Genomic DNA, 27,606 nt, shown 5'->3' with positions numbered 1-27,606 from the left:
TAATTTTTAAAGTTAAAATTAAATTATTTAATGCGGAGTATTTTTTTAAATTCCGGAACTCTGAGTAACGGAGTAAATTCGGAGTTAAATAAAATCCGAATTCACTCCCTACTTTTTACAGTGTAAAATAAATTAATAGATTAAAAGTTACGAGGTCAGATTTATTGATGAATCGGCAGCTGTAAATAATTGGCTTTCATTTCGAATTAAAAGGAGATTCAAGTTAACTTTAATCGTAAAAAGAGAAAAAGAAAGATGATAATGTGAGTGCTGCAAGATTGATGATTTTATGTATTAAATCGCACGTACTCGCGCTCAATTCCCATAAAACGACAATGATACTCTCAGGAGGTATATTACGTCGATACATCCCTTTTCGGTGGAATCGATCCACATCAAGGCAAACCAATAACTCTCGATCACTCCTTATTGCGTGAATCCTCTTGCAATACTTGGGTACTAAGTCTGAGTCTGCAATTTAACGACCACTCCCTGAAAATAAAAGAACAATAAAAAATATTAAGTATTAAATTTATGAGTTAATGAATAATTAATTAAAAGGTATTAATGTAATGGTTAAAATTTTAAAATAATATGAAAGGCATTTAAAATTGAAATAAATTGCACAAATTGTCAGTGTGTTAAATTATTTACGTGGGTTTGGCCCTTTAAAATGTCCGCCCACTTACTTTAATCACTTCCTCAAGTATTAAAGTCATGTTATCTTAGAAATCTCTATAATCATAAATAATTAATAATAAATCTCTATTTTTTTACCAATACATTTAAATATATTTTTAGATAATTAAAAAAAATAACTCCTCAAAATTAATGACACAAAGTACAAGACGTCCGACTATTTGTGTTATGAAAAAAAAAATTTTGAAAATAAACAGAAAGTCGACATGTATTTTTAAAATTTTTTTCTGAGTATTTTACTTTCTTAAAAAATTTTTTTTTTGTCTGCGACTTTTATCATTTAAATTTATGAATGTGAATGTAGATGACAATTGGAAATTTTTTAAATTTGAAAATAAATAAATAAAATTTAAGTAAAGTAAAAGTTATAAAATGCGTACCTGGATTAAAAAATTTGCGCGTGCATTTTTTAAAATTTGATTATTTTATTTATTTAAAATTTATAAATTTTCATATCCGCTGTATATATATGTACTATATGTGAATGCAATTGTCAATGTTTTCCTGGTACTGTAAATACAAAATACGACTGTGGATCGACTGTTTCAGGTTTGTATCGCCCACGAGACTTTGAACACTCACCAAATAAGGCAGAACTACGTGTAGGTTCTCCACCCACGCGATTAACTGAAACGATGACGCTTTCTTTTGACTCTAGAACCTGAGATTTTATTGAGAATAAACCAGAAACAATCTCTCAGCTAAGAAACTTTAAACAAATTCATAACTTTTTATTCCTATACCTTCAATTACTGACTAATTATACACTAGGCATAAAACATAAGTAATTAGTACTCAGTAATTATATTTTTTACATTAATTTTAATTCCACACGGAAATGTCAATAGTCTAATTAGACATAAATTGATAGATGTACGGAATAAATTATTTACTTTTAAATCATCACAAACGAATAAGAGTTTCTTGTCTTATATTGCACGTTGCGCAACGTCAACAAGACACGTACTACTTGTTTATATTGTTCGTCTAGTCGTGTATATTTTAACGAGTACAGAGCCTCAGTACTTAGTCTTCTCGTCACGACATTATATATAAATATATATGCATGCTTACATGAAAGAGACTATAGTTATTTTCGTGTCATGATTGCTGATGTCTATAATGATTGACAGACATTCAATATACCTGTTACCAAAAAAAATTAAATTAAAAAAATTTATACCTTCATGTCCACTGAATTGCGATGATCTACATTCGATATTACATAAGACTTTAATTGATTACTAATTAAAATTTAAAAAAAATATTAATTTAATTACTTGTCATTAAAGTGACAGCTTATAAAAATTTTTTAATTGATTAAATAATAATTTAAAAAAACATTAATTAGTTTATGTAAATTAATGCGGTTTTTTTTGACGTTTAAAATATCTTGGATTTTTGAAGGAATAAAATAAAAATTTCGTAAAAGTTTTATGAGTTCGAATGTGTGATGATATATTGGGTGTGTTTGTGAGCATGTGAGCTGGCAAATAGCCCGAGGACACAGATAATACCGCAACGTTTACGGCATTTTCGCATGTCAAATGTCTTTCAATGTTCCAATTTGATTTCTAAATTCAAAATAATGATTTAATTATTAAATATTCATTGAAATGTTAATATATATTATGATTAATTATTAATAACGTCTAGAATAATAGTGTTTGATATTGTCCTATCAAATATTATCTACATGACATTAAAATTATTGACTGACTTATCTTTATTGCTTGTTACAAATACCTAAATAATTTACACACTCGCACACGCGCAGTGTTTCTTAATTTTTATCAGTAGTTTATTTTATTTATTGTTTTTTTTTAAATTTAAAAAACCAATGGAATTAAAATTTTTAAGTCACATGAGAATACCGACTCACCCTGCATGTCCGCTTTTCCGTGACCTACTTAAACTCTTTTTCTTCTTACTCGTATACCGCGAAGCTGCTCCGAAATAGGAATGAACGGGACGAGAATGAAAGGAGTTCAAGTGAAAAAACAGCTAAATAAAATAAAATAAAAAATAATTGAATAATAAATAAATAAAAATAGTTTATTTAATAAAAAATAAACATACCGTGTTAGGCGAATCTCTTTATTTGTGTATTAAGTCATTACGTCATCGCTCAGTTTATAACTCCATAGTCTCATTGAACCGTATATCCCTACTTAACTCCAACACTAATGTCATTTCGTCATAATACCTTTATATTTTATTTATTAGTTTACTGCATTAATTTGGTTATCGCCATTCAAACTAATCCCATGAATTAAAACTATACCTCACTCGAGAAAGTATTTTCTAAAAACATTTTAAATAAATTTCTATAATTTATATTATTTCAATTGACATATAAATCTTATCACATAATGAGACTATAAATTAAAAAATTTTATCAATTAAAGCCAGTTATAAATATATATATTTTTTATCAATCATATACTTATATTTGTTATTACTCCGCTTGGATTTAATTTATTTTAAATAATATATATATAACTTGCTAAGTATTTATCAACTCAAATCGTCTTTTTCCACTTATGTCTTTTTCTACTTGCAGTGAAGAAATTTTCTCTTATAATCAGACGTCTGTTTCCACTTATTTTTATCTATATAAAAATGCCAAACGTTAAATTAATTTTTTTCATATAGCGGCGTAAAAAAATAATAAAAAAAAATATATATGTTATAAATAATGATGAATCATTGCAAGTTTGTCAGACATAAACGCCAAAAAAGTAATAAATAAACCACGGCAAACCTGTGGATTCCAATGCGTGTGTCATCAATACACAAGTTTTAATATTCCCACTCTTTTAAAACTCACTCGTGCACCGAATCCATATATACATACATATAATACATTCTCAGTGACAAATAAAAACAACCCACGCGGATTTTCGAATGTTGCTTCGGTACACATGAGTAAAAGAGAGGGAGATATGATCGCGGTTGCCTCAAGTGTTGGTATATTTATCAGTATTAGTAAAACTTATATCAAGTAAGTCTTGAATTGTTGCTCATGTGTGTAAGTATTGGTAACTCATAAAGCTCACACATCTTATACATTTGTGTAGTATAGGCGTCAACTCAACATAAGAGAGGGGAATTAAGAAGAGAGAAAAGACTCACGCGTTCCGCCGGTTCCAGTCAGTAGTTGCCGATCCAAATGGTGAAGCGAATCACCAGCAACTTTATAAAACACTCTGTTTTTAAATATCGACAAGAGAGCTGTGATTTAATATTTTTTTTTAATCAAAATAAATAACACATTGTTATCAGTAATAATATAATAAAATTAAATAACAATAAAAGTTAAGATAAATTTAAAATAATAAATTACGAGACAATAATTATTTTATATTTGTGAATTATTTAAAAAGCAACAGGTGATATGTTAATGAGACAATAAATTATTAATATTCAATAGGATAGATAACAAGTGTATTTTTTTGCAAGTGAATAATTATTATTTTTTTTTAAATACTAATAAGTTGGGTTTTTAATATTTAAGATTTACTAAGCGCGATGGTTTTGAATAAAAAAAACAGTGCAGGTGCGGTTAAAAAGAAGAATAGTGGTAATGAGGTGGTATCCTCGTCATCAAGATCAACAATGGATGCCGATACTTCTGAAGAAATCACATCATCCTCATCCACGGTGGTGACATCATCGCGGGTGATTGAAGAGGCGAGATCAAGTGTAGAAACCACAAGTCAAAGCAATGTGGTGGAGATGACTAGTGGCAGTCGTGAAGTAATTATGGATTCCAAGGGCAATATTATCAAGGTCATTGAGAGTGCGCCGAGGAAGACGAAGCAAATTATGACGAAAGGAGGCAGAGATTCGGCGGACTTTATCCGCGGGGAACAGACGCAAATGTTGCAGGAAGTCAGAGATGGTAATAAAAATATTGGAGATAATATAGGGTTTCCTGGTGGTCATGTAGTGTCTTCCTCGTTCAGTTCGTCTTCGCACTCTGAACAAGCCTCCAGTGAGTCTCACGAAACTACACACCAGGGCGTAACAAGCAGCCGGTCTTCGGAGAGCCAGCAGTCCAACAAAATTATTTCAGAAGGACGTCAAGTTGATGGAAAGGTTTATACTGACACTAAGAAGGTGCAGGAGTCTTTGATGAGCCAAAATGTCGATGGTAATGTCGTAGCAAGTCGAGAAAAAAATGTATTTAATGAGAGTACTGTAGAACCTTCCGGAAAATCTGAGCATGTGACGTTTATTGATAAGTCTCCTAAATGTGTGCCCTCATTGAGACCTGGAGAGTCATCTTGGGACGGTAAGTTTGTGTATGATAAATCAGGAGCTGATTCTCAGACTCAGTTATCGAAACCGATTCCTAGTCCGCGGCTTGAAAAGTCAACGAAATATATTTCGGGTGATGTTACATCTAGCTCAGAAGTTTGGGAGTCTCAGATACAAGAAAGTAGTAGTAGTAGTCATGTATCTGAAGTAATAACAACTTCTCACAGTAATTCGGACGTTAGAAAAAATATAATTGAATCTGATAAAGACGTAAGACGTTCATTGCCATTTTCCTCTGACTCTCTTGACACTAGTGACTATCACAGGCATTCACGAACTGGAGACTCTTCGCGGGACGAAGGTTACCTTGATGGAAGTGGTAAATCCAGTGAACCATCGGTCGTGAGAACATCCGATAAAATCAGAGACACGGTTGAGGTCAGAGATGTATCTGATAGTGCTGTTGAGTCCTCAGTAACATCGTCCTCTTACATAGTAGAGTACAAGGACGCGAGCGATTCAAAACGCGTTGAAAAAGTAACATCAGTATCAACAGTTATTCCTGAGGAAGAATCGCCAGTTCCAAGGGGTTCTAGTACTCCGAAACGATCGGGAACTCCAGACAAATCGCGCCCTGATTCACGGAATTACAAACCAGGTCAGTCAGCGTGGGATGGTAAATTTGTGTACGAGAAACCACCGGTAAAAACGACACGAACCGATGCCACGAGACCAACAAACCGTGGACAGAGAACTGACGTTGAAATACGAGATGTTACTGATGATTATACAATTAATGAAGCTGATGTCTCGACGTCTTCTTATGTGGTCGAGACATCGTCGAGTCGAACTAGTTTTTCGGATATTCGTGAGTCCAGTATCACATCTGTCACTCGAGATTCCGGTGTGTGGGATCAGAAAGATGTCCCGAGAGATAAACGTCCGTCGTCTCCAGAGAAAACAGATCGAAGTGCTTTGAAACCAGGTTCTTCAACGTGGGACGGGACTTTCAAGCGCTCTGAGTCAAGTTTATCTGCTGACAAGACTCATACTCCTGCCAGAAGACCTAATGTCAGTGACACAACTCTGGATCTTCGTGAGTACGACACTAATTCTAGAGAAATAAGTGAAACGGTTGTTTTTGAGCAGTCACGCGTCCATGAAAGCTACTCGGACTCTTCGAATATTGATCTAGCTTCGACAGCAGTCGAGACGATAATTATTGTTGATGGTAAGCCAACTCGAACGATAAATTATGGTGTTGAGTCAATTGGATCACCGACTACAGAATCAGTTACACGTGACAGAGAGATTAGAGAAGATAGAAAGTCACCGTATCCTGAAGATCGTACAAATAGACCGACGAAACCTGGATCGTCGACGTGGGATGGTTCATTTTCTTATGAGAAAACTGTTGAATCTGATGAAAGAAAAGTTTCAAGTGACCGAAAAATAACAAGACAATCAGAGAGTCCGGAAAGAAGTCCGACTGATCGAACAGCACGTCCAGTAAAGCCCGGCTCTTCTACGTGGGATGGATCTTTTACTTATGAGAAACCTGTCGAGCTCAAGAAGCCGAGCGACAAAAAAGTTGACATCAAAATGACAACTGATAAGTCCAGAGACACATCTAATGATCGCTATGTGTCTAATGTTGGCATCGATGTGTCGGAAGATATTAAGAGTACGACTGAGTACATTACTGTGACGTCCAGCACAAATGATTCTAAAATGAGAGACTCTGAGAATGTTTACAGTACTACTTATGACACTAGAGATAGTAACAAGCAGTTGGGAGCGGGAAAGAGACCAGAGAATGTGAAAAGTAGGCCGCAGAGTCCCGAAAAATCAGCAGATCGTTCAGCTCGTCCTTGTAAGCCTGGGTCTTCAGCGTGGGATGGATCTTTTACTTATGAAAAGCCTCAAAATTTAAACAAACCGGTTGATAATAAAGTGGATGACACTAGACTGCCGAAAGATAACGAACCCAAGGACAGCACGTATACTGATAAGCGGTACGTATCTAATATCGATGTATCTGGAGATATTAAAAATGTTACTGAGTTCATTAACATTGAAAAATCTAGCACAAGTGATTCGAAGACATATGATTCTACTGATTTTTCGAGTACGATAACACATGAAGTTACAGATACCCGAAAGCCTTTGGGTCCTGGTAAAAGACCGGAGAGTCCAGAAAAATCTCAAAGTCCAATAGATCGCTCGGATCGTCCAACTAAACCTGGATCTTCAACGTGGGATGGTTCATTCACTTATGAAAAACCTCAAGAACTCAAAAAACCGATTGATAAAAAACCAAGTGACACAAAACTTCCGGTAGATAAAAAGCCCAAGGACATTTCACGGACAGATCATACATCAATTACTAACTCGAATACTAATGTTGTCGATATCTCTCAAGATATCAAAAGCACAACTAAATTTATTAACGTCGAAAAATCCACTACAGTTGATTCCAAGACTTTTGATTCTTCAAATTTCTCCAATACAATTACACATGAAGTTTCAGACACACGAAAGCCTTTGGGCCCTGGTAAAAAACCAGAGAGTGTCAAAAATAGACCAGAGAGTCCAGAAAAACCTCGAAGCACAGATCGGTCAGATCGTCCAACTAAACCTGGATCTTCAACTTGGGACGGTTCATTTACTTATGAAAAGCCTCAAGAACCCAAAAAACCGATTGACAAAAAACCAAGTGACACAAAACTTCCAGTAGATACAAAGCCCAAGGACATTTCACGGGCAGATTATGTATCGACTACTGATTCGAAGACTAGTATTGTCGATGTTTCTCAAGATATCAAAAGCACAACTCAGTATATCAATATTGAAAAATCAAGCTCAACAGATTCCAAGACTTTTGATTCTTCGAATTTCTCCAATACAATTACACACGAAGTTTCAGATACACGAAAGCCTTTGGGTCCTGGCAAAAAACCAGAGAGTGTTAAAAATAGACCAGAGAGTCCAGAAAAACCTCGAAGTCCCACAGATCGATCAGATCGTCCAACTAAACCTGGATCTTCAACTTGGGATGGATCTTTCACTTACGAAAAGCCTCAAGAGCCCAAGAAACCAATTGATAAAAAACCAAGTGACACAAAACTCCCAGTAGATAAAAAACCCAAAGATACTCCACGTACAGATGACTACGTGTCTATCACTGACCTGACAACCGACGTCGTCGACGTTTCTCAAGACATCAAAAGCACAACTAAATTTATTAACATCGAAAAATCCACTACTGTCGATTCCAAGACTTTTGATTCTTCAAATCTATCAAATACAATCACACACCAGGTTTCGGACACCCGAGAGCCTTTGGGTCCAGGCAAGAAACCAGAGAGTGTCAAAAATAGACCAGAGAGTCCAGAGAAACCTCGAAGCACAGATCGGTCAGATCGTCCAACAAAACCCGGATCTTCAACTTGGGATGGATCCTTCACTTACGAAAAGCCTCAGGAGCCCAAGAAACCGGCGGCCAAAAGCAAACCAGCAGATAAGAAAACCGGTCCCCTCGATACAAAAGACAAACCACGAAAGCCCACCGACAGAGAAGACAGAATCCAGCCCATCCCATCAGACTCCACAGTCCGCAGTATAAAGAGAGACGATTCAACGGACACAGTCTTCGTCAATGAAACAGTCCATCAATCATATATAATTGATAAATCCTCCAGCTACACCGACGTAGTCCAAGAAAATTACATCAGCGAGTTTAAGGACATCCGAGACCTGGTAAGTTTAATCCTTATTCATTCGACGCCGAATCCTCGGTATCATTATCTATTCAACCGGATGTAAACTAAACAAAATTTAATGGGCATATGTGAGTTTAAATAAGTAATTGGTACTTAAATACTCTTTTTAGTAATGTAAGTGAAACTGCGTAAAAAGTTAAAAGCATAAAACAACTAAAGACTTTCACTCTTTCATGCTCTCAAGGATTCGCCGTAAGTCTCATACGCATATACAACAAGTGAGTTTCATGAGTTAAAAATAAACCTGATCTAACGCATTTTGCCTTCGCGAGGTATGTAATTGTGTAAACAGAAAAAAAATTACATATATGAGCAAATACAGAATAAAGAATAGTATAATCTCGCGGAAGTTGTAGACTCAAATCGTGTAATGCCTATTATTCCAGTGTTATTGCGTTACATAATAATGTTTTAATCAATGATCTAGACATTGAACTAAAAAAATAAGTTCTTATCTACCATAAGTTAAATAAATCATTTTTAAAAATAATAACTTACATAAATTGTCCATTAAGTTAATCATTAATTAAAAATAAAAAATAAAAGTTACAGTTTTATATTGATTTCTTGGGACAAATTAAAAGTTAATGGTCGGGTAACTTGGCCCGGTTAATAATTACTTGGATAAATCGATCGTTTAAAAAATAAAAAGAGTAATTAATAATTTGATAAACTTTTATATACATATGTAATAGTGATATATATTTTATAAAAGCATATATGAAATACTATCAAGATCAATTTAGCTTTCGTGATATACCACGTTTAATGGAATGATATCATCGCGTGCTACAGTTTCATTGAATGTGCGACAAATTGATTTCGCTGACGTTCTATATGAATACAGACAAATATACACAGGAATGTTTGATTCTTAGCTTTTTATGTCGCTTTAATAAATTCATAAATGTCTGTATTAAAAGACATGACGTATGCTAACAACTAATAACAGTTTTATTTAGATTAATGCTGCAACGAGTCACTGATGTCAAGTTCAATTGCTTAAAACCTTCTGTCTTTATTACTATCACTTTAAAAATATATTTATGTAATCTAACTTATTATTTAATATACCACAAATTATTATTATTATTTACGAGCTGTAAAAAAATTATGAATAATTACTTATTTAATTATTTTAAAATATTTTTCTATTATAATTACACTGTAAAAAATCGGGAGTAAATTTTAAGTGACTAAAAATTTTATTTAAATTTGAATTCACTGAGTTCCAGAGTTTTGTCAAAAATAACTCCGTATTCGAGATAAATAGGGAGTTTATTTTTACAGCGGAGTGTTTTGGATTTTATTTAAATATTTAAATTCAAATTTACTCCAATTCGGAGTTTTAGTATTAAAATAAACTCCCCGGAGTGATTTTGACTCCAAGGGGATTAAATTATACAGTCATTTACTCCGGATTAAATCCGCGTTCACTCCTGAATTTTTTACAGTATTGATTACTGAGAAATAATAGTAATAAATAATTATTTATGTACTAAAAATAAAATGAAAGTGAAAGAATGACATTGATATTTAATATTTAATTCATAATGATAAATGTTGTAAATATTAATCAATGTCGATTTCACTGGCATTGTTGTTATATTATATATTTTTATTTAAAATCTATAATAAAGACTATAGAATGTACTTGTCATGGACACTTGTCTTTTATATTGTGGTTTGTGAAACAAGTAGCGAGCTAACAGAGTAGAATGTAATTGATGGTTGATGATGATACTGTGTAATACAGAAGTGATGCGGTTTAGTAACACTTTCAATGAGTAATTCAAGTCTACTTTAATTGATTAGTTATTAAATCGAATTAAAAAATAATCGAGTAATGGTCAATCAATTATAGTAGATTAGACACATGATCTTGATCGTGTTAATTTTTTGCGGTCAAGTTAATAAGTATATGTAAGAATAATTGATTAGAGCTGATTTATATTTTTTCTTATGAGACGCTAGGCTGCCTTGTCCCAGTCTAAGTAACTTAGCATCTAAGTGCATCGAACTCTTTTATAGATTATAATTAGACTGGTAGTTTAAATTGATGTGGCGCCTGTTGGCACTCGATGTCTGCTATTTACTTTAATTCATTCAATAATAAAATATTATTTAACAATTTACGCTGGGTTTACATTAAATATTAAAGTTTTTAACGTTAATTCGATATTCTCAGAGAGATGTCACCGAAACGTCAACGAAGGAATTTATCATCGAGAACCAGGTGACTAGTATGGTATCGCAGGATGTCAATGACACGCAGTATGAGAGAATTGAAAGTACGAAACGACCTGTGGATTCACCGACGAGCAAACCGATACAAGAGAAACCGGGATACCCACGGGGAATACCAGGACTCAGGGAAGACGATAAACCGAAGTCAATTCCCGCTGCGGGTAAACCAAGTCGACCAAAACAACCTGAAGAAACTAGACGGTATTTATTATAGCACACAAATAAATAACTGGTAATTTAATTAATGTTTTATTTATTATTCAGGTCACCGGAAACGAGACCAAAGTCGCCAGAAAAACCCCGAGATTACGTGACACCAGCAAAATCATTACCAGCAGCAGGAAAACCCAGTCGAAAACCCGAAGACAAACCAACTCCAGCAGCAGGAAAACCCAGTCGTAAACCAGAAGATAAACCAACTGAAAAATCAACACCTGCGGGAAAACCTGGACGGAAAACCGATGAAAAACCAACTGTCGAAAAGTCACGACCAGCTGCTGGAAAGCCAAGCCGATCTGATTCTCCAGAGAAGCTGAAGAGCCCAGAAAAAAAACCACATCGTGGAGATCAATCGCCAGATTCTCTAGACGGCGATAAACCCAAGACATCAGCTCCCGTTGATGTGCTAAAAGAGATACCGCTGAAAGAGCAATGCATCTGCGAATTGTGTACCTGTGGGTTAGTAATTTATAGCCTTTTATTTATCAATGATTTTTAGCTCATGATTAATGGCATGTGGCCCACATTGATGCCTTCACCGTTAGCTTACAGTCAATCATCGAAGTTAACTCCTCCGTATATTCCTTATTAGAATCACCAACTACCTACGCGTTTGAATCTTTTATATTCAATTTTTCATGGTAATTTTATGTCGCCAGTAATTTTTTTTTACTTTAAAAACGAATAAATAAATTTTTAAATTTTATCGGGTAACTTTAGCCTTCTATGTTAATATCATCATCGAAGTTATTTATCCTATTAAATTTAATAAGGTCATAGCTTTATATATTGAGTAGTTTCTTACCTTATTAGTAATTTTTTATTGATTATATCGATTTAATCTGTATCACGTTTTCTGGTTTTTATCGATGTCCAAAGTCTCGCCACAAAAATGGAAAATAAAATGTGTTTTTTTTTCTGCATCAACTCTCATAAATGGAGTAACAAATTCTTGATACATGAATTCCAATAACTTGTCAATACTCGATATATATTGATGTGTCCTACTATTTAATTTAATGCGCCTCGAGCAACATCAATCATTTATACCATTTATGGTATCGGTTCTCATCTACTCTCGATGGAAAGTCATGTCCATTTTTTTTATCTGCACTGCAATAAAATATCAATTTTATTTTCTCGGACTTATTTTTTAAAATTAAATACTTTATTTTAGCCGTCATCGCTGCCCACACAATGAACCAGAAGATCATCTGGATATTTCTCACGAGCCGATACAATCAGTGTCGTTGTATCGTCAAGAGTTTGATGAGAAACACGTCGACCGTCAGGTTAAATATTATCACGAAGATCATCTTCATGTTGAGGGAGAATTTACCGGTGAGCGTCGGACTGACTACGTGGCAACCCGGGGTGAAAGGGCACCGGTCAGAAAGCCCCAGGATAATCTAAAACCAGAAGGCGATTTCTTCGGTAGACCGAAGGAAGAAGCTCCCACTCATGGAGAAAGAGCACCCATAAGACGGCCTCAGGATAACTTGAGACCTGAAGGAGATTTTGACAGTAATTAATATTTATTTTAATGTAATTAACCCAAGTCAAAAAAAAAAATTTTAGTTTTGTCCTCAAAACCTCATTGAGACTTTGAGACTTAAATCCAAATTTGTTTTTTGACTTGGGATTAGTTGGCAATCAATAGTAAATTTAAATAAAATAATAATTATTGAATTAGGTGTCACGACAACGGACTTAGTTTTCACTGGAAAACCTGGCGAACGTCCAACTCCAGTTCGTCGTAACACTTTTACTAAAATCGAGGGTGATTTTATTGACGAAACAACATCTAGATCAGAGTACATTGACCATCGAAGTGTTGAGCGCACAGAGATATTTAAACGTGTGGACAATCTTACTGTTGGAGAGGGAGAATTTACGGTAAGTAAAAGTTGGAAATTAATTAAATTGTATGGTAAATAGTAAATGGGTGATTGATGAATAAATTTTACAGGGAACTTCTCATACGAAGGATGACTTCCATACGTACGACATTCAGAAGATAGATCGTCCGACTTATCGCCGTCCTTCGGTTGATCAAACGGATCGTTTCTACAGTCACACTGACACTGAAAACGTGACGACAACACACGAGGAATATCGTAACTTTGATCAGACCGACTACAGAACTTCGGTTGTAGTCAGGAGAGAGGATAATTTACGGCCTGAAGGTCCTTTCGAAGGACGTCCTAAAGATGACTACTCACCGAAAAGAATTGAACGTCCTGACGCAATACGTCCTCATGACAATTTGAAACCTGAAGGTCCATTTGAAGGCCGGCCCAAGGATGATTTCAAGCCAACGAGAGGTGAAAGGGCGGATGTCAAAAAACCGAAGGACAATTTAAGACCTGAAGGTCCGTTCGAGGGACGGCCTAAAGATGACTTCACACCTAAACGTGGGGAAAGGCCGGAAGTTAAGAAGCCTCAGGATAATTTAAAACCGGAAGGGAGGTTTGAAGGAAGACCTAAAGATGAATACACGCCTGGAGAACGTCGTCAGCCGATAAAACATCCAGACAATTTACATCCAGAAGGAGATTTTGAGAGGCCGGATCAATCGACTTACGCTCCGGGTGAACGTGCACCGATTGTGAGACATCCGGATAATTTATTCCCAGAGGGAGATTTTCCGGATCGTGAGAGACAACCGTACAAGCCGGCTGAAAGAAGAACTCCGATTAAACATGATGACAATTTGAAACCTGAAGGAGAGTTCTCTGACAGACCGAGAGATAAATATTCACCGGGAGAACGACGTAAGCCTATCAGACATGAAGATAATTTGAAACCTGAGGGTGATATTGAGTACCCGGAAGAAGAGATTTATGGCCCGGGTGATCGTGCTCCTATTGTGAGACATCCGGACAACCTATTTCCTGAAGGAGAGTTTCCGGATCGTGAAAGACAGCCATTCAGACCGGCTGAGAGAAGAACACCGATTAAGCACGCGGATAATTTGAAGCCCGAAGGAGATTTTGAGAGACCGGAGCATGAAGAATTCAGACCTGCTGAGAGACCGGTTGCTAAGAAGCCGAAAGATAATTTGAAGCCCGAGGGAGACTTCGAAAAAAGGCCGAAAGATCAATATTCACCTGGTGAACGGCGACAACCGATAAAGCATCCAGATAATTTGCATCCTGAAGGAGATTTCGAGAGACCAGATCATACACCTTATGCTCCGGGTGATCGCGCACCTATTGTTAGACATCCGGACAATTTGTTTCCAGAAGGAGACTTTCCAGATCGTGAGAAACATCCTTTCCGACCGGCTGAGAGAAGAACGCCAATTAAGCACGAGGATAATTTGAAACCTGAAGGTGATTTTGAAAGACCGGAGCATGAAAAGTTTAGACCGGCCGAGAGACCAGTTGTCAAGAAACCTCAAGACAACTTGAGACCTGAAGGAGATTTTGAACGACCTGAGAAGAAACCTGTTGGCCCTGGAGAACGTAGAACACCCATAAAACATGCTGACAACTTGAAACCGGAAGGAGAATTCGAAAGACCAGAACATGAAGAATTTAGACCAGCAGAACGACCAATTGTTAAGAAGCCAAAAGATAATCTAGCACCAGAAGGTGACATTCACACGTACAGATCACGCGATGATTATGTTGACTTTGTTCATCGTGAGCGTGTTGAAATTACCAAGTATGAGGATAATTTACGAATGGAAGGAGAGTTTACTGACTCACGAACTCGTGATGATTTCAAAGTAGTGCGTGGCGAGCGTGTCGATGTTGTCAGACATGAGGACAATTTGAGACCTGAAGGAGTGTTTGAAGGTCGTCCTAGAGATGATTACGGTCCAAAGAGAGCTGAGAGACCGGAAATTATACGTCCAGAAGATAATCTTAGACCTGAAGGTGAGTTTGAACGACCAGAACACAAGCCTGTTGGTCCTGGTGAGAGAAGAACTCCAATTAGACACGCTGATAATTTGAAACCAGAGGGAGATTTTGCACAGCGGCCTAAAGAAGAAGCTCCGAAAAAAGGAGAGCGCGCAGATATTAAGAGACCGAAAGATAACCTCAAGCCTGAGGGAGAGTTTGAACGACCGGAACACAAGCCTGTTGGTCCAGGTGAGAGAAGAACTCCCATTAGACATGCAGATAATCTTAAGCCTGAGGGAGATTTTGCTCAGCGGCCTAAAGAAGAAGCTCCGAAAAAAGGAGACCGCGCAGATATTAAGAGACCGAAAGATAACCTCAAGCCTGAAGGTGAGTTTGAACGACCGGAACATAAGCCAGTTGGTCCAGGTGAAAGAAGAACTCCAATTAAGCACGCTGATAATTTGAAACCAGAGGGAGAATTTGAACGTCCTGAGCATGAAGAATTTAGGCCTGCGGAGAGACCAACTGTGAAAAAGCCACAAGACAACTTGAGACCCGAAGGAGATTTCGAAAGACCAGAACACAAACCTGTAGGTCCTGGTGAACGTAGATCACCAATAAAACATGCTGACAATTTGAAGCCAGAAGGTGAATTTGCTCAACGTCCTAAAGAGGAAGCTCCTAAAAAGGGAGATCGCGCGGATATTAAGAGACCTAAAGATAATCTCAAGCCTGAAGGTGAGTTTGAACGACCGGAGCATAAGCCAGTTGGTCCTGGTGAGAGAAGAACTCCTATTAAGCACGCAGATAATCTTAAACCTGAAGGTGATTTCGCTCAACGTCCTAAGGAAGAAGCTCCTAAAAAAGGAGACCGTGCGGATATTAAGAGACCTAAAGATAACCTTAAGCCTGAAGGTGAGTTTGAACGACCGGAACATAAGCCAGTTGGTCCAGGTGAAAGAAGAACTCCAATTAAGCACGCTGATAATTTGAAGCCAGAGGGAGAATTTGAACGTCCTGAGCATGAACAGTTCCGGCCAGCAGAGCGACCAGTTGTAATAAAACCACAGGATAACTTGGCACCGGAGGGTCACTTTGAAACGTACAGATCACGAGATGATTATGTCGACTTTGTTCATCGTGAGCGTGTTGAAATTACCAAGTATGAGGATAATTTACGAATGGAAGGAGAGTTTACTGACACAAGAACTCGTGATGACTTTAAAGTAGTGCGTGGCGAGCGTGTCGATGTTGTCAGGCATGAGGACAATTTGAGACCTGAAGGAGTGTTTGAAGGTCGTCCTAGAGATGATTACGGTCCAAAGAGAGCTGAGAGACCGGAAATTATACGTCCAGAAGATAATCTTAGACCTGAAGGTGAGTTCGAACGACCGGAACACAAGCCTGTTGGTCCAGGTGAGAGAAGAACTCCCATCAGACACGCAGATAATCTTAAGCCTGAGGGAGATTTTGCTCAGCGGCCTAAAGAAGAAGCTCCGAAAAAAGGAGACCGTGCAGATATTAAGAGACCGAAAGATAACCTCAAGCCTGAGGGAGAGTTTGAACGTCCGGACAAGAAACCTGTTGGCCCTGGAGAAAGACGTTCACCAATAAAGCATGCCGACAACTTGAAACCTGAAGGAGAATTCGAAAGACCAGAGCACGAGAAGTTTAGACCAGCTGAGAGACCAGTTGTCAAGAAACCTCAAGACAACTTGAGACCTGAAGGAGACTTTGAACGACCTGAAAAGAAACCTGTCGGTCCTGGAGAACGCAGAACGCCGATAAAACATGCTGACAACTTGAAACCGGAAGGGGAATTCGAAAGACCAGAGCATGAAGAATTTAGACCAGCAGAAAGGCCAGTTGTTAAAAAGCCTCAAGATAATTTAAGACCGGAAGGTGACTTTGAAAGACCAGAACACAAACCTGTAGGCCCTGGAGAACGTAGAACACCAATCAAACACGCTGACAATTTGAAACCAGAGGGAGAGTTTGAACGTCCTGAGCATGAACAGTTCCGGCCAGCAGAGCGACCAGTTGTAATAAAACCACAGGATAATTTAGCACCGGAGGGTCACTTTGAAACGTACAGATCACGAGATGATTACGTTGACTTCGTACATCGTGAGCGTGTTGAAATTACCAAGTATGAGGATAATTTACGAATGGAAGGAGAGTTTACTGACACAAGAACTCGCGATGATTTCAAGGTAGTTCGTGGAGAACGAGCTGATGTTATCAGGCATCCTGACAATCTTAGACCTGAAGGTGAGTTTGAACGACCAGAACACAAACCAGTTGGTCCAGCTGAAAGAAGGACTCCTATTCGACACGCAGATAATCTTAAGCCTGAAGGTGATTTTGCTGAGCGGCCTAAAGAAGAAGCTCCGAAAAAAGGAGACCGTGCAGATATTAAGAGACCGAAGGACAATCTTAAGCCAGAGGGAGAATTCGATCGTCCAGTTAAGTCACCAGTTAAACCTGGGGAACGTCGTACGCCAATTAAACACGCTGATAACTTGAAGCCGGAAGGTGATTTCGAAAGACCTGAGCATGAAGGATTTAGGCCTGCGGAGAGACCAGTTGTTAAGAAGCCAAAGGACAATTTGAAACCAGAGGGAGACTTCGAGAGGCCAGAAAAGAAACCTGTTGGCCCTGGAGAAAGACGTTCACCTATAAAGCACGCTGATAATTTGAGACCCGAAGGTGATTTTGTTAAGAGACCCAAGGAAGAAGCACCCAAGAAAGGAGATCGTGCAGAAGTTAAAAAGCCTAAAGATAATCTCAAGCCAGAAGGAGACTTTGAAAGACCAGAAAAGAAACCTGTCGGCCCTGCAGAACGTAGAACACCGATAAAGCATGCTGATAATTTGAAACCTGAAGGGGAATTTGAAAGACCAGAGCATGAACAATTCAGACCAGCAGAGCGGCCGGTTGTTAAGAAACCGCAGGACAATTTGAGACCCGAAGGAGACTTTGAAAGACCAGAACACAAACCTGTAGGTCCCGGTGAACGTAGGACACCAATAAGACATGCTGATAATTTGAAACCGGAAGGAGAATTCGAAAGACCAGAGCACGAAGGATTCAAACCGGCTGAAAGACCAGTTGTTAAGAAGCCTCAGGACAACTTGAGACCTGAAGGAGACTTTGAAAGACCAGAAAAGAAACCTGTTGGTCCTGGAGAACGTAGAACACCAATCAAACACGCTGATAATTTGAAACCGGAAGGAGAATTCGAAAGACCAGAGCACGAAGGATTCAAACCGGCTGAAAGACCAGTTGTCAAGAAACCTCAAGACAACTTGAGACCTGAAGGAGACTTTGAACGACCTGAAAAGAAACCTGTCGGTCCTGGAGAACGCAGAACGCCGATAAAACATGCTGACAACTTGAAACCGGAAGGGGAATTCGAAAGACCAGAGCATGAAGGTTTCAGACCGGCTGAAAGACCAGTTGTTAAGAAACCTCAGGATAATTTAAGACCCGAAGGGGACTTCGAGAGACCCGTTAAATCTCCAGTAGGTCCTGCTGAACGACGCAAACCTATTCGTCATGAAGATAATTTACATCCTGAAGGCGATTTCGTTGGCCGTCCACGAGACGACTATAAACCCACTCGCGGAGAACGTTCTGAAATTGTAATTCACCAGGACAACTTGAAAATGGAGGGTGAGATTGACATTCACAGATCACGAGACGATTATATGAGAACCACAAGAGTCGAACGGGTTGATGTCGTGCGCAGGGAAGACAATCTTAAAATTGAGGGTGAATTTACGGATATTCGCCGTCGTGATGATTACAACGTCACTCGTGGCGAACGCACAGACATCATAAGACACGAAGACAATCTCTATCCGGAAGGTGAGTTTGAACGACCGGTTTGCAAGCCTGTTGGTCCTGCCGAGCGTCGTAGTCCCATAAAACACCCGGACAATCTAAGACCCGAGGGTGAATTCGAACGACCTGAGCATGAGGGCTACCGTCCTGCTGAAAGACCTGTTGTCAAAAAGCCTAAAGACAATTTGAAACCCGAAGGCAACTTTGAGAGACCTGAGAAACGTCCAGTCGGTCCCGGGGAACGACGTTCCCCAATAAAACACTCAGACAATCTTAAACCTGAAGGAGAGTTTGAACGTCCCGAGCATGAAGGATTCAAACCTGCTGAAAGGCCAGTGGTTAAGAAGCCTCAAGACAACTTGAAACCAGAAGGAGACTTCGAGAGACCTGAGAAAAAGCCTGTGGGTCCTGGGGAGAGACGTTCGCCCATAAAGCATCCAGACAATTTGAAACCAGAGGGCGATTTCGTTCGACGTCCCAAGTCGGAAGCTCCCAAACGAGGCGACCGGGCTGATGTCAAGAAGCCTAAAGATAATCTAAGACCTGAAGGCGACTTCCAACGTCCTAGTCCCGAAAGAGTGGGACCTGGAGAACGTCGTACTCCCATCAGACATCCGGATAATCTTAAGCCCGAAGGCGAATTTGAAAAACGTGTGCCAGCTAAAGCCCGTCCAGGTGAACGTAGAACTCCAATTCGTCATGAGGACAATCTCCATCCAGAAGGAGAGCATCACTTTGCTCCACGTGATGACTTCACACCTAAACGGGGTGAACGCGCGCCAGTTAAGAAACCACAAGACAATCTACGCTCTGAAGGCGAAATGGAAATCACTCAGCGAACACGCGATGACTACTCCAGAGTCGCCAACGGCAGTCGTGTTGAAATCAAACGTCATGAAGACAATCTAAGGATGGAGGGTGAAATTGATGTTCGTCGCACACGAGACGATTATAAAAAAGTAACGAAGATTGAACGCGTGGATATCAGAAAACGTGAAGACAATTTGAAGATCGAGGGAGAGTTTGTCGACATCAAGAGACGTGATGATTACAGCCACACTGTAGCTGAACGCGCGCAAATAAAGAAACATCCAGATAATCTGAGACCCGAGGGAGACTTCGAGAGACCCGAAAGACGTCCAGTTGGACCCGGGGAACGCCGATCTCCAATTAAACATCTGGATAATCTTAAGCCTGAAGGTGACTTTGAAGGTCGTCCTAGGGACGATTACGCTCCCAGACGCGTTGATAGAACTGAGGTAATTAGACGTGAAGACAACTTGAAGATGACTGGTGAATTCCACGGTACAACTTCTCAGAAATCTAATTACACAGTCGTCAGAGGCGAGCGAGCTGATATTAAAAGACACGAGGACAATCTTAGAATCAGCAGTGGCACCATGGAAACTCGCACCACCAGCAATGATTCTTACTCGCCTACTAAGAGAGACGTCGTCCCTGCAGGGCAGCCTGTCAATAGACGCAGACACATGGAGTCAAACATTTCTCTGGGTGATGACGTATCTGTCATGACAACTACCAACCAGAGGAACTACAACACCTACACCAAGAAGACCAGCAGAGAAGCCATAAGAGTTGAAAAAGTAGTGGAAGTTGATAACAGGAAAGTAACTTCCGACACAAAGACATCAGCTCATAGACACGAAGAACATCATAATAAAATCCACAATGAACATCATCAATATTCATCCAATGTCTCTAATACTTCTAACGTCCGTCGCGTGTCTGAAGAAAGATCAATCACCGACAACTCTCGTCATTCGCACAACCAAATCGTTCGCGATGATTCCATGTCTTCAAGACACTCTGACATTCACAGCGAAAATCGTCAATATTCATCAAATATTTCAAACAATCGTCGTGTGTCTGAGGAGAGATCAGTCACCGATAACTCTCGACATGCTCACAACCAAATTGTCCGGGACGATTCCACATCTCAAAGACACTCTGACACTCAGAGATATTCACCCGACACGCAGAGATATTCATCAGACGTATCAAGACAACAGAGAATAGAGAAAACTCAGCATCAAACTCATCAACAGACTTCCAGTTCTCGACGTGATTACGTCAATCAGCATGTTGTCAATGAAACCCGTCAGAAAGAGACTTCCCAGCGAAGAATTATCAACAATGGGCAAACCAGTTCTGAATTCCGCCAGGCTATAAACGGCTCCCATTCTGATCAAACGCACCTGCACTCTAGTGTCAACTCTAAATCATCTCACCACAGGAAGAACGTCATCAGTTCATCGTCTGCCGACGTTAATAATTCGGTTCTACATCGCCGGGGAGTAGTTTCGTCCACCGAAGCCCTTCACGTGAGTTCCTCCACTGCCGCGGACCAGAAGAAAAGCATCTCGAACCTCGCGGAAAGCGGACAGTACATCAGCAACTCCTCGCAAAGTTCTGACCGTCGCAGCTTAACTTCGCTGCACAAAAGCGCTAAAGACGGCGGGAACCCTTACGCCTCTTCGAGCTACGAGAGACCGCAGCAGGTGGTCAGAAAAGACAACTTGACAGTCGGTGGTAAATTTTACTCTCACAGTGAAGCTAAAAGTTACGGAAACTTCAAACAGACTGGGCAGAGAGTTGAACGAGTACACAGACAATCTAATGAATCTCATATCAGTCTAGGCGATTCCAGTACTACGACTTCCAGTATGTACAAGAAAGAGTTCATACCACGAGTACGTGGTCCATGTCCAGCTTCTCTTCTCGAAGCTAAACAAGCCCCGTTTAAACATACCAGAGACACTCCTAAACATAAATTTTATATGCCGCTCGTATCCAATTAATTCATTTTTTTCTCAATTATTACTAATTAATTACTAATTTTTTTTAATTACAGGGATAATGAGTGTGATAATATTTAAAAATCCCTGATTATTATTTCTACAAATATTTACAAGTAATTATACGTTTTTTTTTTTGAAAAATATTTTTCAATGCCATGATTACTTTTTATCAATTAATTTTTCAAATCAAAAGGAAGAGGTACACTGAAAAAATTGGAAGTGAATTCGGATTTTATTTTACTGAAAGTTTCGGAGTTTGAAAAATTTCTCCGCATGCTTGTGTTAATTTAACTCTGAAAAAATTAAATGAAAAATCTACTCCATATTCACTCGGAATTTCATCCGCGCTCCGAAAATTTTTCAGTGTACGATTATTTAATGATCCTGAAGTTAGCAGACAATTAGCAATTTTTGAATTTTGTTTTCCAACAACTAAATTTGAAAAAAAATTAATAAAAAAAATGCACATGTAGAAAATTAAAAAATCTACAAGTGCAATTTTTTCAAATAGTTTTTTTTTTTATAATTTATCATTTTTTAAAAAATTCAAAAATTATTAGAAGTCGGCTAACCAGTATCATGATTAGTTACTTCTAGAAAAAAAAAATATATATACGTATTGTTAAATGGTGATAAATTTTTTTAGCTTGAAAAATATATATATATATATAAATATATAATTTTTATTTTTGCTTAACGCAAAAAATTAATATCTATAAATTACAATACTCGTACTATTGTAAGTGCAATCTATATATACGTATATATCAATAGTATTTTCGTAATAATAAAATAAAAATACGGAAATGCATTTATCAATGAGACTTACTAACAATTTATATAATTATGTTATTGCTATATTTTTATATGCGTTATTAATTTTGTTATTTCGCGAAGCTTTATTATTTTTTTTCAGAAAAATTAATTTTATTTTTTGTTCCTAATAAATTATAATGGGAATATAATATTTTGTTTACGTAAATTAAAAAAATACGTACACTATTTTTTTTGTTTAAATAAATTTATATTGAATGTATTGTTTTTATTTTTTTCATTAATTTTTACTCCTTTTTATTTAAACCCACTGCCTTTTAATACTAGAGTACAAGTTAAGACAATTAAGTAATTAAAAATATATTTATATATTAGTATACAATATATAAGATTATATATTTGAAAATTAAGGTTAGTAATTAGAAAAATTATTTATAATTAAGATAATTAATGTAGCTTACCCATTATATCTTTCAATAGACTAGATAATTAAGTGAAATAATTGTAATTTATTAATAAATATTAATAATTAGTTAATTTAATTTATTTATTTAAGATCATGAAACACTTCGAGTTTATCGAATGTTCAACATCGATCTAATTTTTGGGAGTCAAGTTTTTAATCTGGGATAATATATATAAAATATGTAATAGATCCTGATATTTATATAAATTTTGGATTTAAAAAACTAGGTAGTGTTAAATTATCTAGGGATTTTATGCTCGGATGTGTATACTGGAGATACATATGAGAGATTAAATAAAAAAGTTATTACATATTAAACTAGGGTAGAGGTACCGCTTTTGGCCAGGGTCAGTTTTGGACACCGAAAATTTCAAAATACTTAATGACAATTAGTTTTTGAAATTCGTTCAAAAATACTTTTACTACAGGCATTGCAAGTTTTTTTTTTTCAAAAAAAGAGCAGTGGCTACAAATGGTACTGCTACCCTATGGAAGATAAAAGACCAGTCTTTTTGAAAATTTACTATGAGTTGAATTGATAAAAAATCACTATTACAGGGCTCAGTTTTTCAAAACAAAATTTTTAAAACTGGGATTTAATTATTATTGCTAGTGAATTAATTTTTGGTAAGCTTTCGAATCAATTTTTTACAAAATAATTTTCTGGGCAAAATAAATTTAGCGCGGGAACTGGAATTGAATTTTAAAAAATGATCGGTCAATTTTGAATGGTTAATTGTCCATACAATTTCTCTGATATATATATAAATATACTTGTACTAATAATTAAATCCTAGAATCAAAAACTGGCCCTAAATTATTTGACCGATTACGCGCTAATTTTTAAACTCAATAGAAATCTACGTAATAAAAATCAATTTATTAATGATGTTAAATAAATGATAATGTCTAACATACTCTCAAAATTTTCATAATTTGGTCTTTTATCTTTTATAAATATAAAAATATATATATTTAATATAATTTCTGAAAAATTGTAAAATAAAATCTAGCTTATTAAATTTGTATAAAGTTATAGATTTATATATACATATATAAAATAATATATAAAAAATTAAAATTGAATAAAATTTATTTATTTATTTAATAAATTACTTACTTCAGTTATAAATAAATATAATTATCAGAGTGTCACTTTTTCCAATCAAACTTCTATTGTTTTGCCACTTCTGTCTACTGAAAAACCAATTAAATATGAAAATATACAATAGTATTTATTTATTTAATAAATCAAGGTCTTTATTACATTAACAATTGGCTAATAAAAATGTTTAAGTGGTTAATAGTCATCGAAATACAATGAAAAATAATATAGCCCTTTATTTAATTATATCTTTAGTAATTATAAGTCTTAATTTCAATGGATGTTTGACTAACAACTTGAGGTAAAAAAAAAAAAATATATATATATATATATAGTAGACTATTTATATACGATAATTTTCATGAGTAATTAAAAAATCAAATTTATTTATTTATTAATTTTTGAAGGTCGAAAAAAAGTTTGAAATCTTTGACAACTCATGAAAAATTTTTTGGACATAAAAAAAATCCCAGAGAAATAAATGAAAATTTGTATAATGACGTAGAGGTAAAAGGAGAAAATAAAAAAAAAATTAATAAAATAAATCATAGTGATGGTAAAAAAAATTTGTTACGTAAAAAACGTGAGAGAGAAGATCGTGAAGTACTGAAAAGACAAGCAGAACTTGAAGTTACGAAAACAGAATTAGAGGAACTACAGCGAAAAATCGAAAATGAAATCGTCAGTTTGAAAAATCGTTACAAGTCATCCAGAGTTAACAGACAAAATGACGATACAAAGATGATATCCAATCCGCGGTTGGTTAAAATAGAAGTCGATACCTATGAGATCGATAGTCCTCAGCTGCCTGATCGTCACATTCAAAATATAAAGAAGCGGGAAGACATCAGTACGACAATTAAAAATTTTGATTTTTCTGTTCCCAAAGAAAGAAGAATGATTTCAGATGATAAAAGTCAAGTTAATAATCCAGAAGAAGAAATTGGAAGTAAAATAGAGGCGATTAAAAAAAATTTTAAGGACCAGATTGATTTTGAAAAAAGAAATAATGAAATTAGAAAGAGTAATGATAAATTTGAAGAGATAAAAAATCTTTACACGGGCAAGTGCGCCCGGCCTAATGATGCAGAAAAAAGTGTCAAGAAAAGATCAGCTATTGATGGTAAAAATAAATTCAAAAGACACGCGGGAATTAAAAAAATAAAAAAATCTGTGTCTGAAAATATTTCAATTAAAAATAATGATCTTGATTCAAATCTTATCATTTCTGAATCAAAGGTAAATTGATAAGAATTTTTTTTTTTTTAATTAATGATTTCGTATAATATATGTGGTATTCATTAATGTAAATATCAAATAATAATCTAGATAAAAAATTCATTGAGAGCGAAACGAAAGACGAGTCATCATGACAAATCAAAATCTAAAAAAGGCACATTACATAAAAACAAACATGACACTAAACATGATAATAAAGTTGTCAAAAAAAGTGTTAGTAATAAAGATAATAAATTAAAATTATCTGTTGGGAATTTAAATCGCGGAAAAAGAAATAAACAGGCGCATAAAAAAGCTGAAACTCATGTTAAAATAATTAAGAAGAGAGATAGACCCAAACATCTGCACAAAGTAATTTAAATTTAATGTTAAGGCCAATTTCACAGTACCCTCCACTTTTTTAAAATATCTAATTACTCAACTGTCAAACCGTACTGAAGTTTTTATTAATTAAATTCTGCTAAATTCAGTATCATATAAAATTTTGATACGATGACAGTTTCCATTGAAAATTTTAAAAAAGTGGCGGGCGCTGTGCGTATGGCCTTGATCAGTAAATACTATTTATTTTTTAAAATTAATTATATTTAAATTTTATTAGAGACACTATAATAGATGGGATACTGTAGAGAGAGATGAAAGATCCGTAGATACTGTTGACAATAAAAATTCAAATGCAGAAGCTGAGTCGGATGATGGATTGAATGTACTCAACTCGCAAGACAATGCACCAATAGCATCTGAATACAAAGAATCATTCGGCGGGTTTCCAAATGATCCAGCCGACGCACTTAATCGTTACAAAAGAATAAAGCGATACAAATCATGATTACTTATTAATAACTAATCACAAATAACATGTAATTTAGTACTTATATTTATATAAGAAGATTTATATTATCAGTGAGACAACTTTATTAATTAAATTTATTTTAGTAACAATTACTGATATTTAGTTTAAAATTTTACAATAAATTATTGGATAAAATAAAAAAAATAAAAAATAAAATAAATTTTATAGAGTTGTCTCACAATATTTATTAATTAAAAATGACAATCTTCTCTTTAATTCAACAATGTAAAAAAAATTAATTACAATATTAAAGTACAAAAAAATTAAATAAATAATAATTAAAGGTAATAGTAAACATAAAGAAATATATATATGTATATATATTATTTCGATATAATGACAATTTAATAGAACCTGATTATTTACAAAATTTTCTAAAAAAAACATTTAATCTCTAACGTATCTTATCATTAGATTTTATAATTAATTAAATAATCGTACAATAAACTCCATTGTGCTGGAGAACAATTAATAATAATAATAATTAATTATAAAAAACAAACAATTAAATAAATGACAAACTTCTCATCTCACTTCGATGTCAATTTATTTATTTTTTTTTTTATCAACTCTCACTAGACGCAAATTTTTAAATAATTTATTAATATTAATATTATTATTATTATGACTAAAAAGAGGTCTTTTTATTTATACAGTTGAGATTTGGAGCTATGGTCATTTTTTCACGAAGAAACACGAAGAAGACTCATCATTAATTTAAATATCGACCATTTTTATTTATTAGATTCATTTTTTATTTCAATTTTTAAATTGAATATTTTTTTTTCTTCTCTTTACTTCTCTCTTTTTCATATTTGTGCGCATTTAGAATTGTCGTACGTTAATTTTTTTTTTTTATATATATACTATTATTCTTCTATTATTATTCTTTCTGTGTTCGAGCGATTACAATAAATCTAATATAAATCATCATATACAATCCATAAGAGACCATTATTTACAACGTTTTTTATTAATGATAATTAATGTTCATTAATATTTTCATGACTCTGACGCAAATTAATAATTTTTGAATTTGTTTATCAACAATTAAAAAAAAAAAACTAAAAATATGCACATGTAGAAAAATAAAAAATCTATATGTGCATTTTTTTTAAATATTTTTTTTTTCGTAATTTATTGTTTAGAAAAAAATCAAATTATTAGACATCTAATTTCAGTATCATGTTTTTTTTTATTTTTATTAATTATTAATTATTAACATTAATTTTTTTCATCGCCATCCACTGGGTATAGAAAAAAAGAAATAATTAAAAAAGAGATGATTTATATATATATATTTTTTGTATTAATTAGAGAGCTAGTTTTATTTAAATGACAAATGTAGAATTACGCTTTCAAAATTCAAAATTTCGAGGCATATAATAATTAAAATTTTATTTATCCAATTAAATTTATAATTTAATTGATTAATTATTATGC

At 35.5% G+C, this 27,606-nt stretch overlaps 2 protein-coding genes and 1 long non-coding RNA gene across 7 annotated transcripts; 2 read left to right on the top strand and 1 right to left on the bottom strand.

The window, feature by feature from the left end:
* LOC103576231 (uncharacterized) lies at positions 1-3,616 on the bottom strand. Of its 5 annotated transcripts, none has more exons than XR_549354.2 (5): positions 3,464-3,616; positions 2,779-3,311; positions 2,582-2,703; positions 1,080-1,845; positions 1-492 (listed from the first exon to the last, which is right to left on the bottom strand). It is a non-coding gene; the product is annotated as an uncharacterized LOC103576231 (long non-coding RNA). The 5 variants fall into 5 exon arrangements; XR_008403441.1 differs by lacking the exon at positions 3,464-3,616 and adding an exon at positions 1,883-2,273 and having other exon boundaries at positions 1,080-1,816; positions 2,779-3,405; XR_001345356.2 differs by lacking the exon at positions 3,464-3,616 and having other exon boundaries at positions 1,080-1,209; positions 1,282-1,845; positions 2,779-3,405.
* A 264-nt stretch (positions 3,617-3,880) lies between these two features.
* LOC103576230 (uncharacterized) lies at positions 3,881-22,377 on the top strand. The gene is made up of 6 exons (XM_053737660.1): positions 3,881-8,721; positions 10,933-11,192; positions 11,256-11,669; positions 12,388-12,734; positions 12,904-13,106; positions 13,180-22,377. The coding sequence occupies exons 1-6, from the start codon at positions 4,231-4,233 to the stop codon at positions 21,724-21,726; spliced, it is 14,262 nt and encodes a 4,753-aa protein (XP_053593635.1). The 5' UTR covers positions 3,881-4,230; the 3' UTR covers positions 21,727-22,377.
* Positions 22,378-24,286: 1,909 nt separating this feature from the next.
* Positions 24,287-26,280, top strand: LOC103576228 (reticulocyte-binding protein 2). Its single transcript, XM_053737763.1, has 4 exons — positions 24,287-24,372; positions 24,545-25,310; positions 25,401-25,661; positions 25,912-26,280. Exons 1-4 carry the CDS (start codon positions 24,287-24,289, stop codon positions 26,137-26,139), a joined length of 1,341 nt encoding a protein of 446 aa, XP_053593738.1. The 3' UTR covers positions 26,140-26,280.
* Positions 26,281-27,606: the final 1,326 nt, after the last annotated feature.

This window comes from Microplitis demolitor, chromosome 3, assembly GCF_026212275.2.
Source record: "Microplitis demolitor isolate Queensland-Clemson2020A chromosome 3, iyMicDemo2.1a, whole genome shotgun sequence".
NCBI lineage: Eukaryota > Metazoa > Arthropoda > Insecta > Hymenoptera > Braconidae > Microplitis > Microplitis demolitor.
Note: the sequence above shows the minus strand (reverse complement) of the source record. Positions and strands in the feature narration are given on the sequence as shown.

Bases quoted from the DNA above. Each gene is read 5' to 3' on its own strand.
- LOC103576230 (XM_053737660.1), top strand. From the start codon at position 4,231: ATGGTTTTGAATAAAAAAAACAGTGCAGGTGCGGTTAAAAAGAAGAAT. The intron at 11,193-11,255 runs GTATTTATTATA...TTTATTATTCAG, and splicing joins CAACCTGAAGAAACTAGACG to GTCACCGGAAACGAGACCAA. The intron at 11,670-12,387 runs GTTAGTAATTTA...ACTTTATTTTAG, and splicing joins TGCGAATTGTGTACCTGTGG to CCGTCATCGCTGCCCACACA.
- LOC103576228 (XM_053737763.1), top strand. From the start codon at position 24,287: ATGAAAAATAATATAGCCCTTTATTTAATTATATCTTTAGTAATTATA. The intron at 24,373-24,544 runs GTAAAAAAAAAA...AAAAAATCCCAG, and splicing joins TGTTTGACTAACAACTTGAG to AGAAATAAATGAAAATTTGT. The intron at 25,311-25,400 runs GTAAATTGATAA...ATAATAATCTAG, and splicing joins TTATCATTTCTGAATCAAAG to ATAAAAAATTCATTGAGAGC.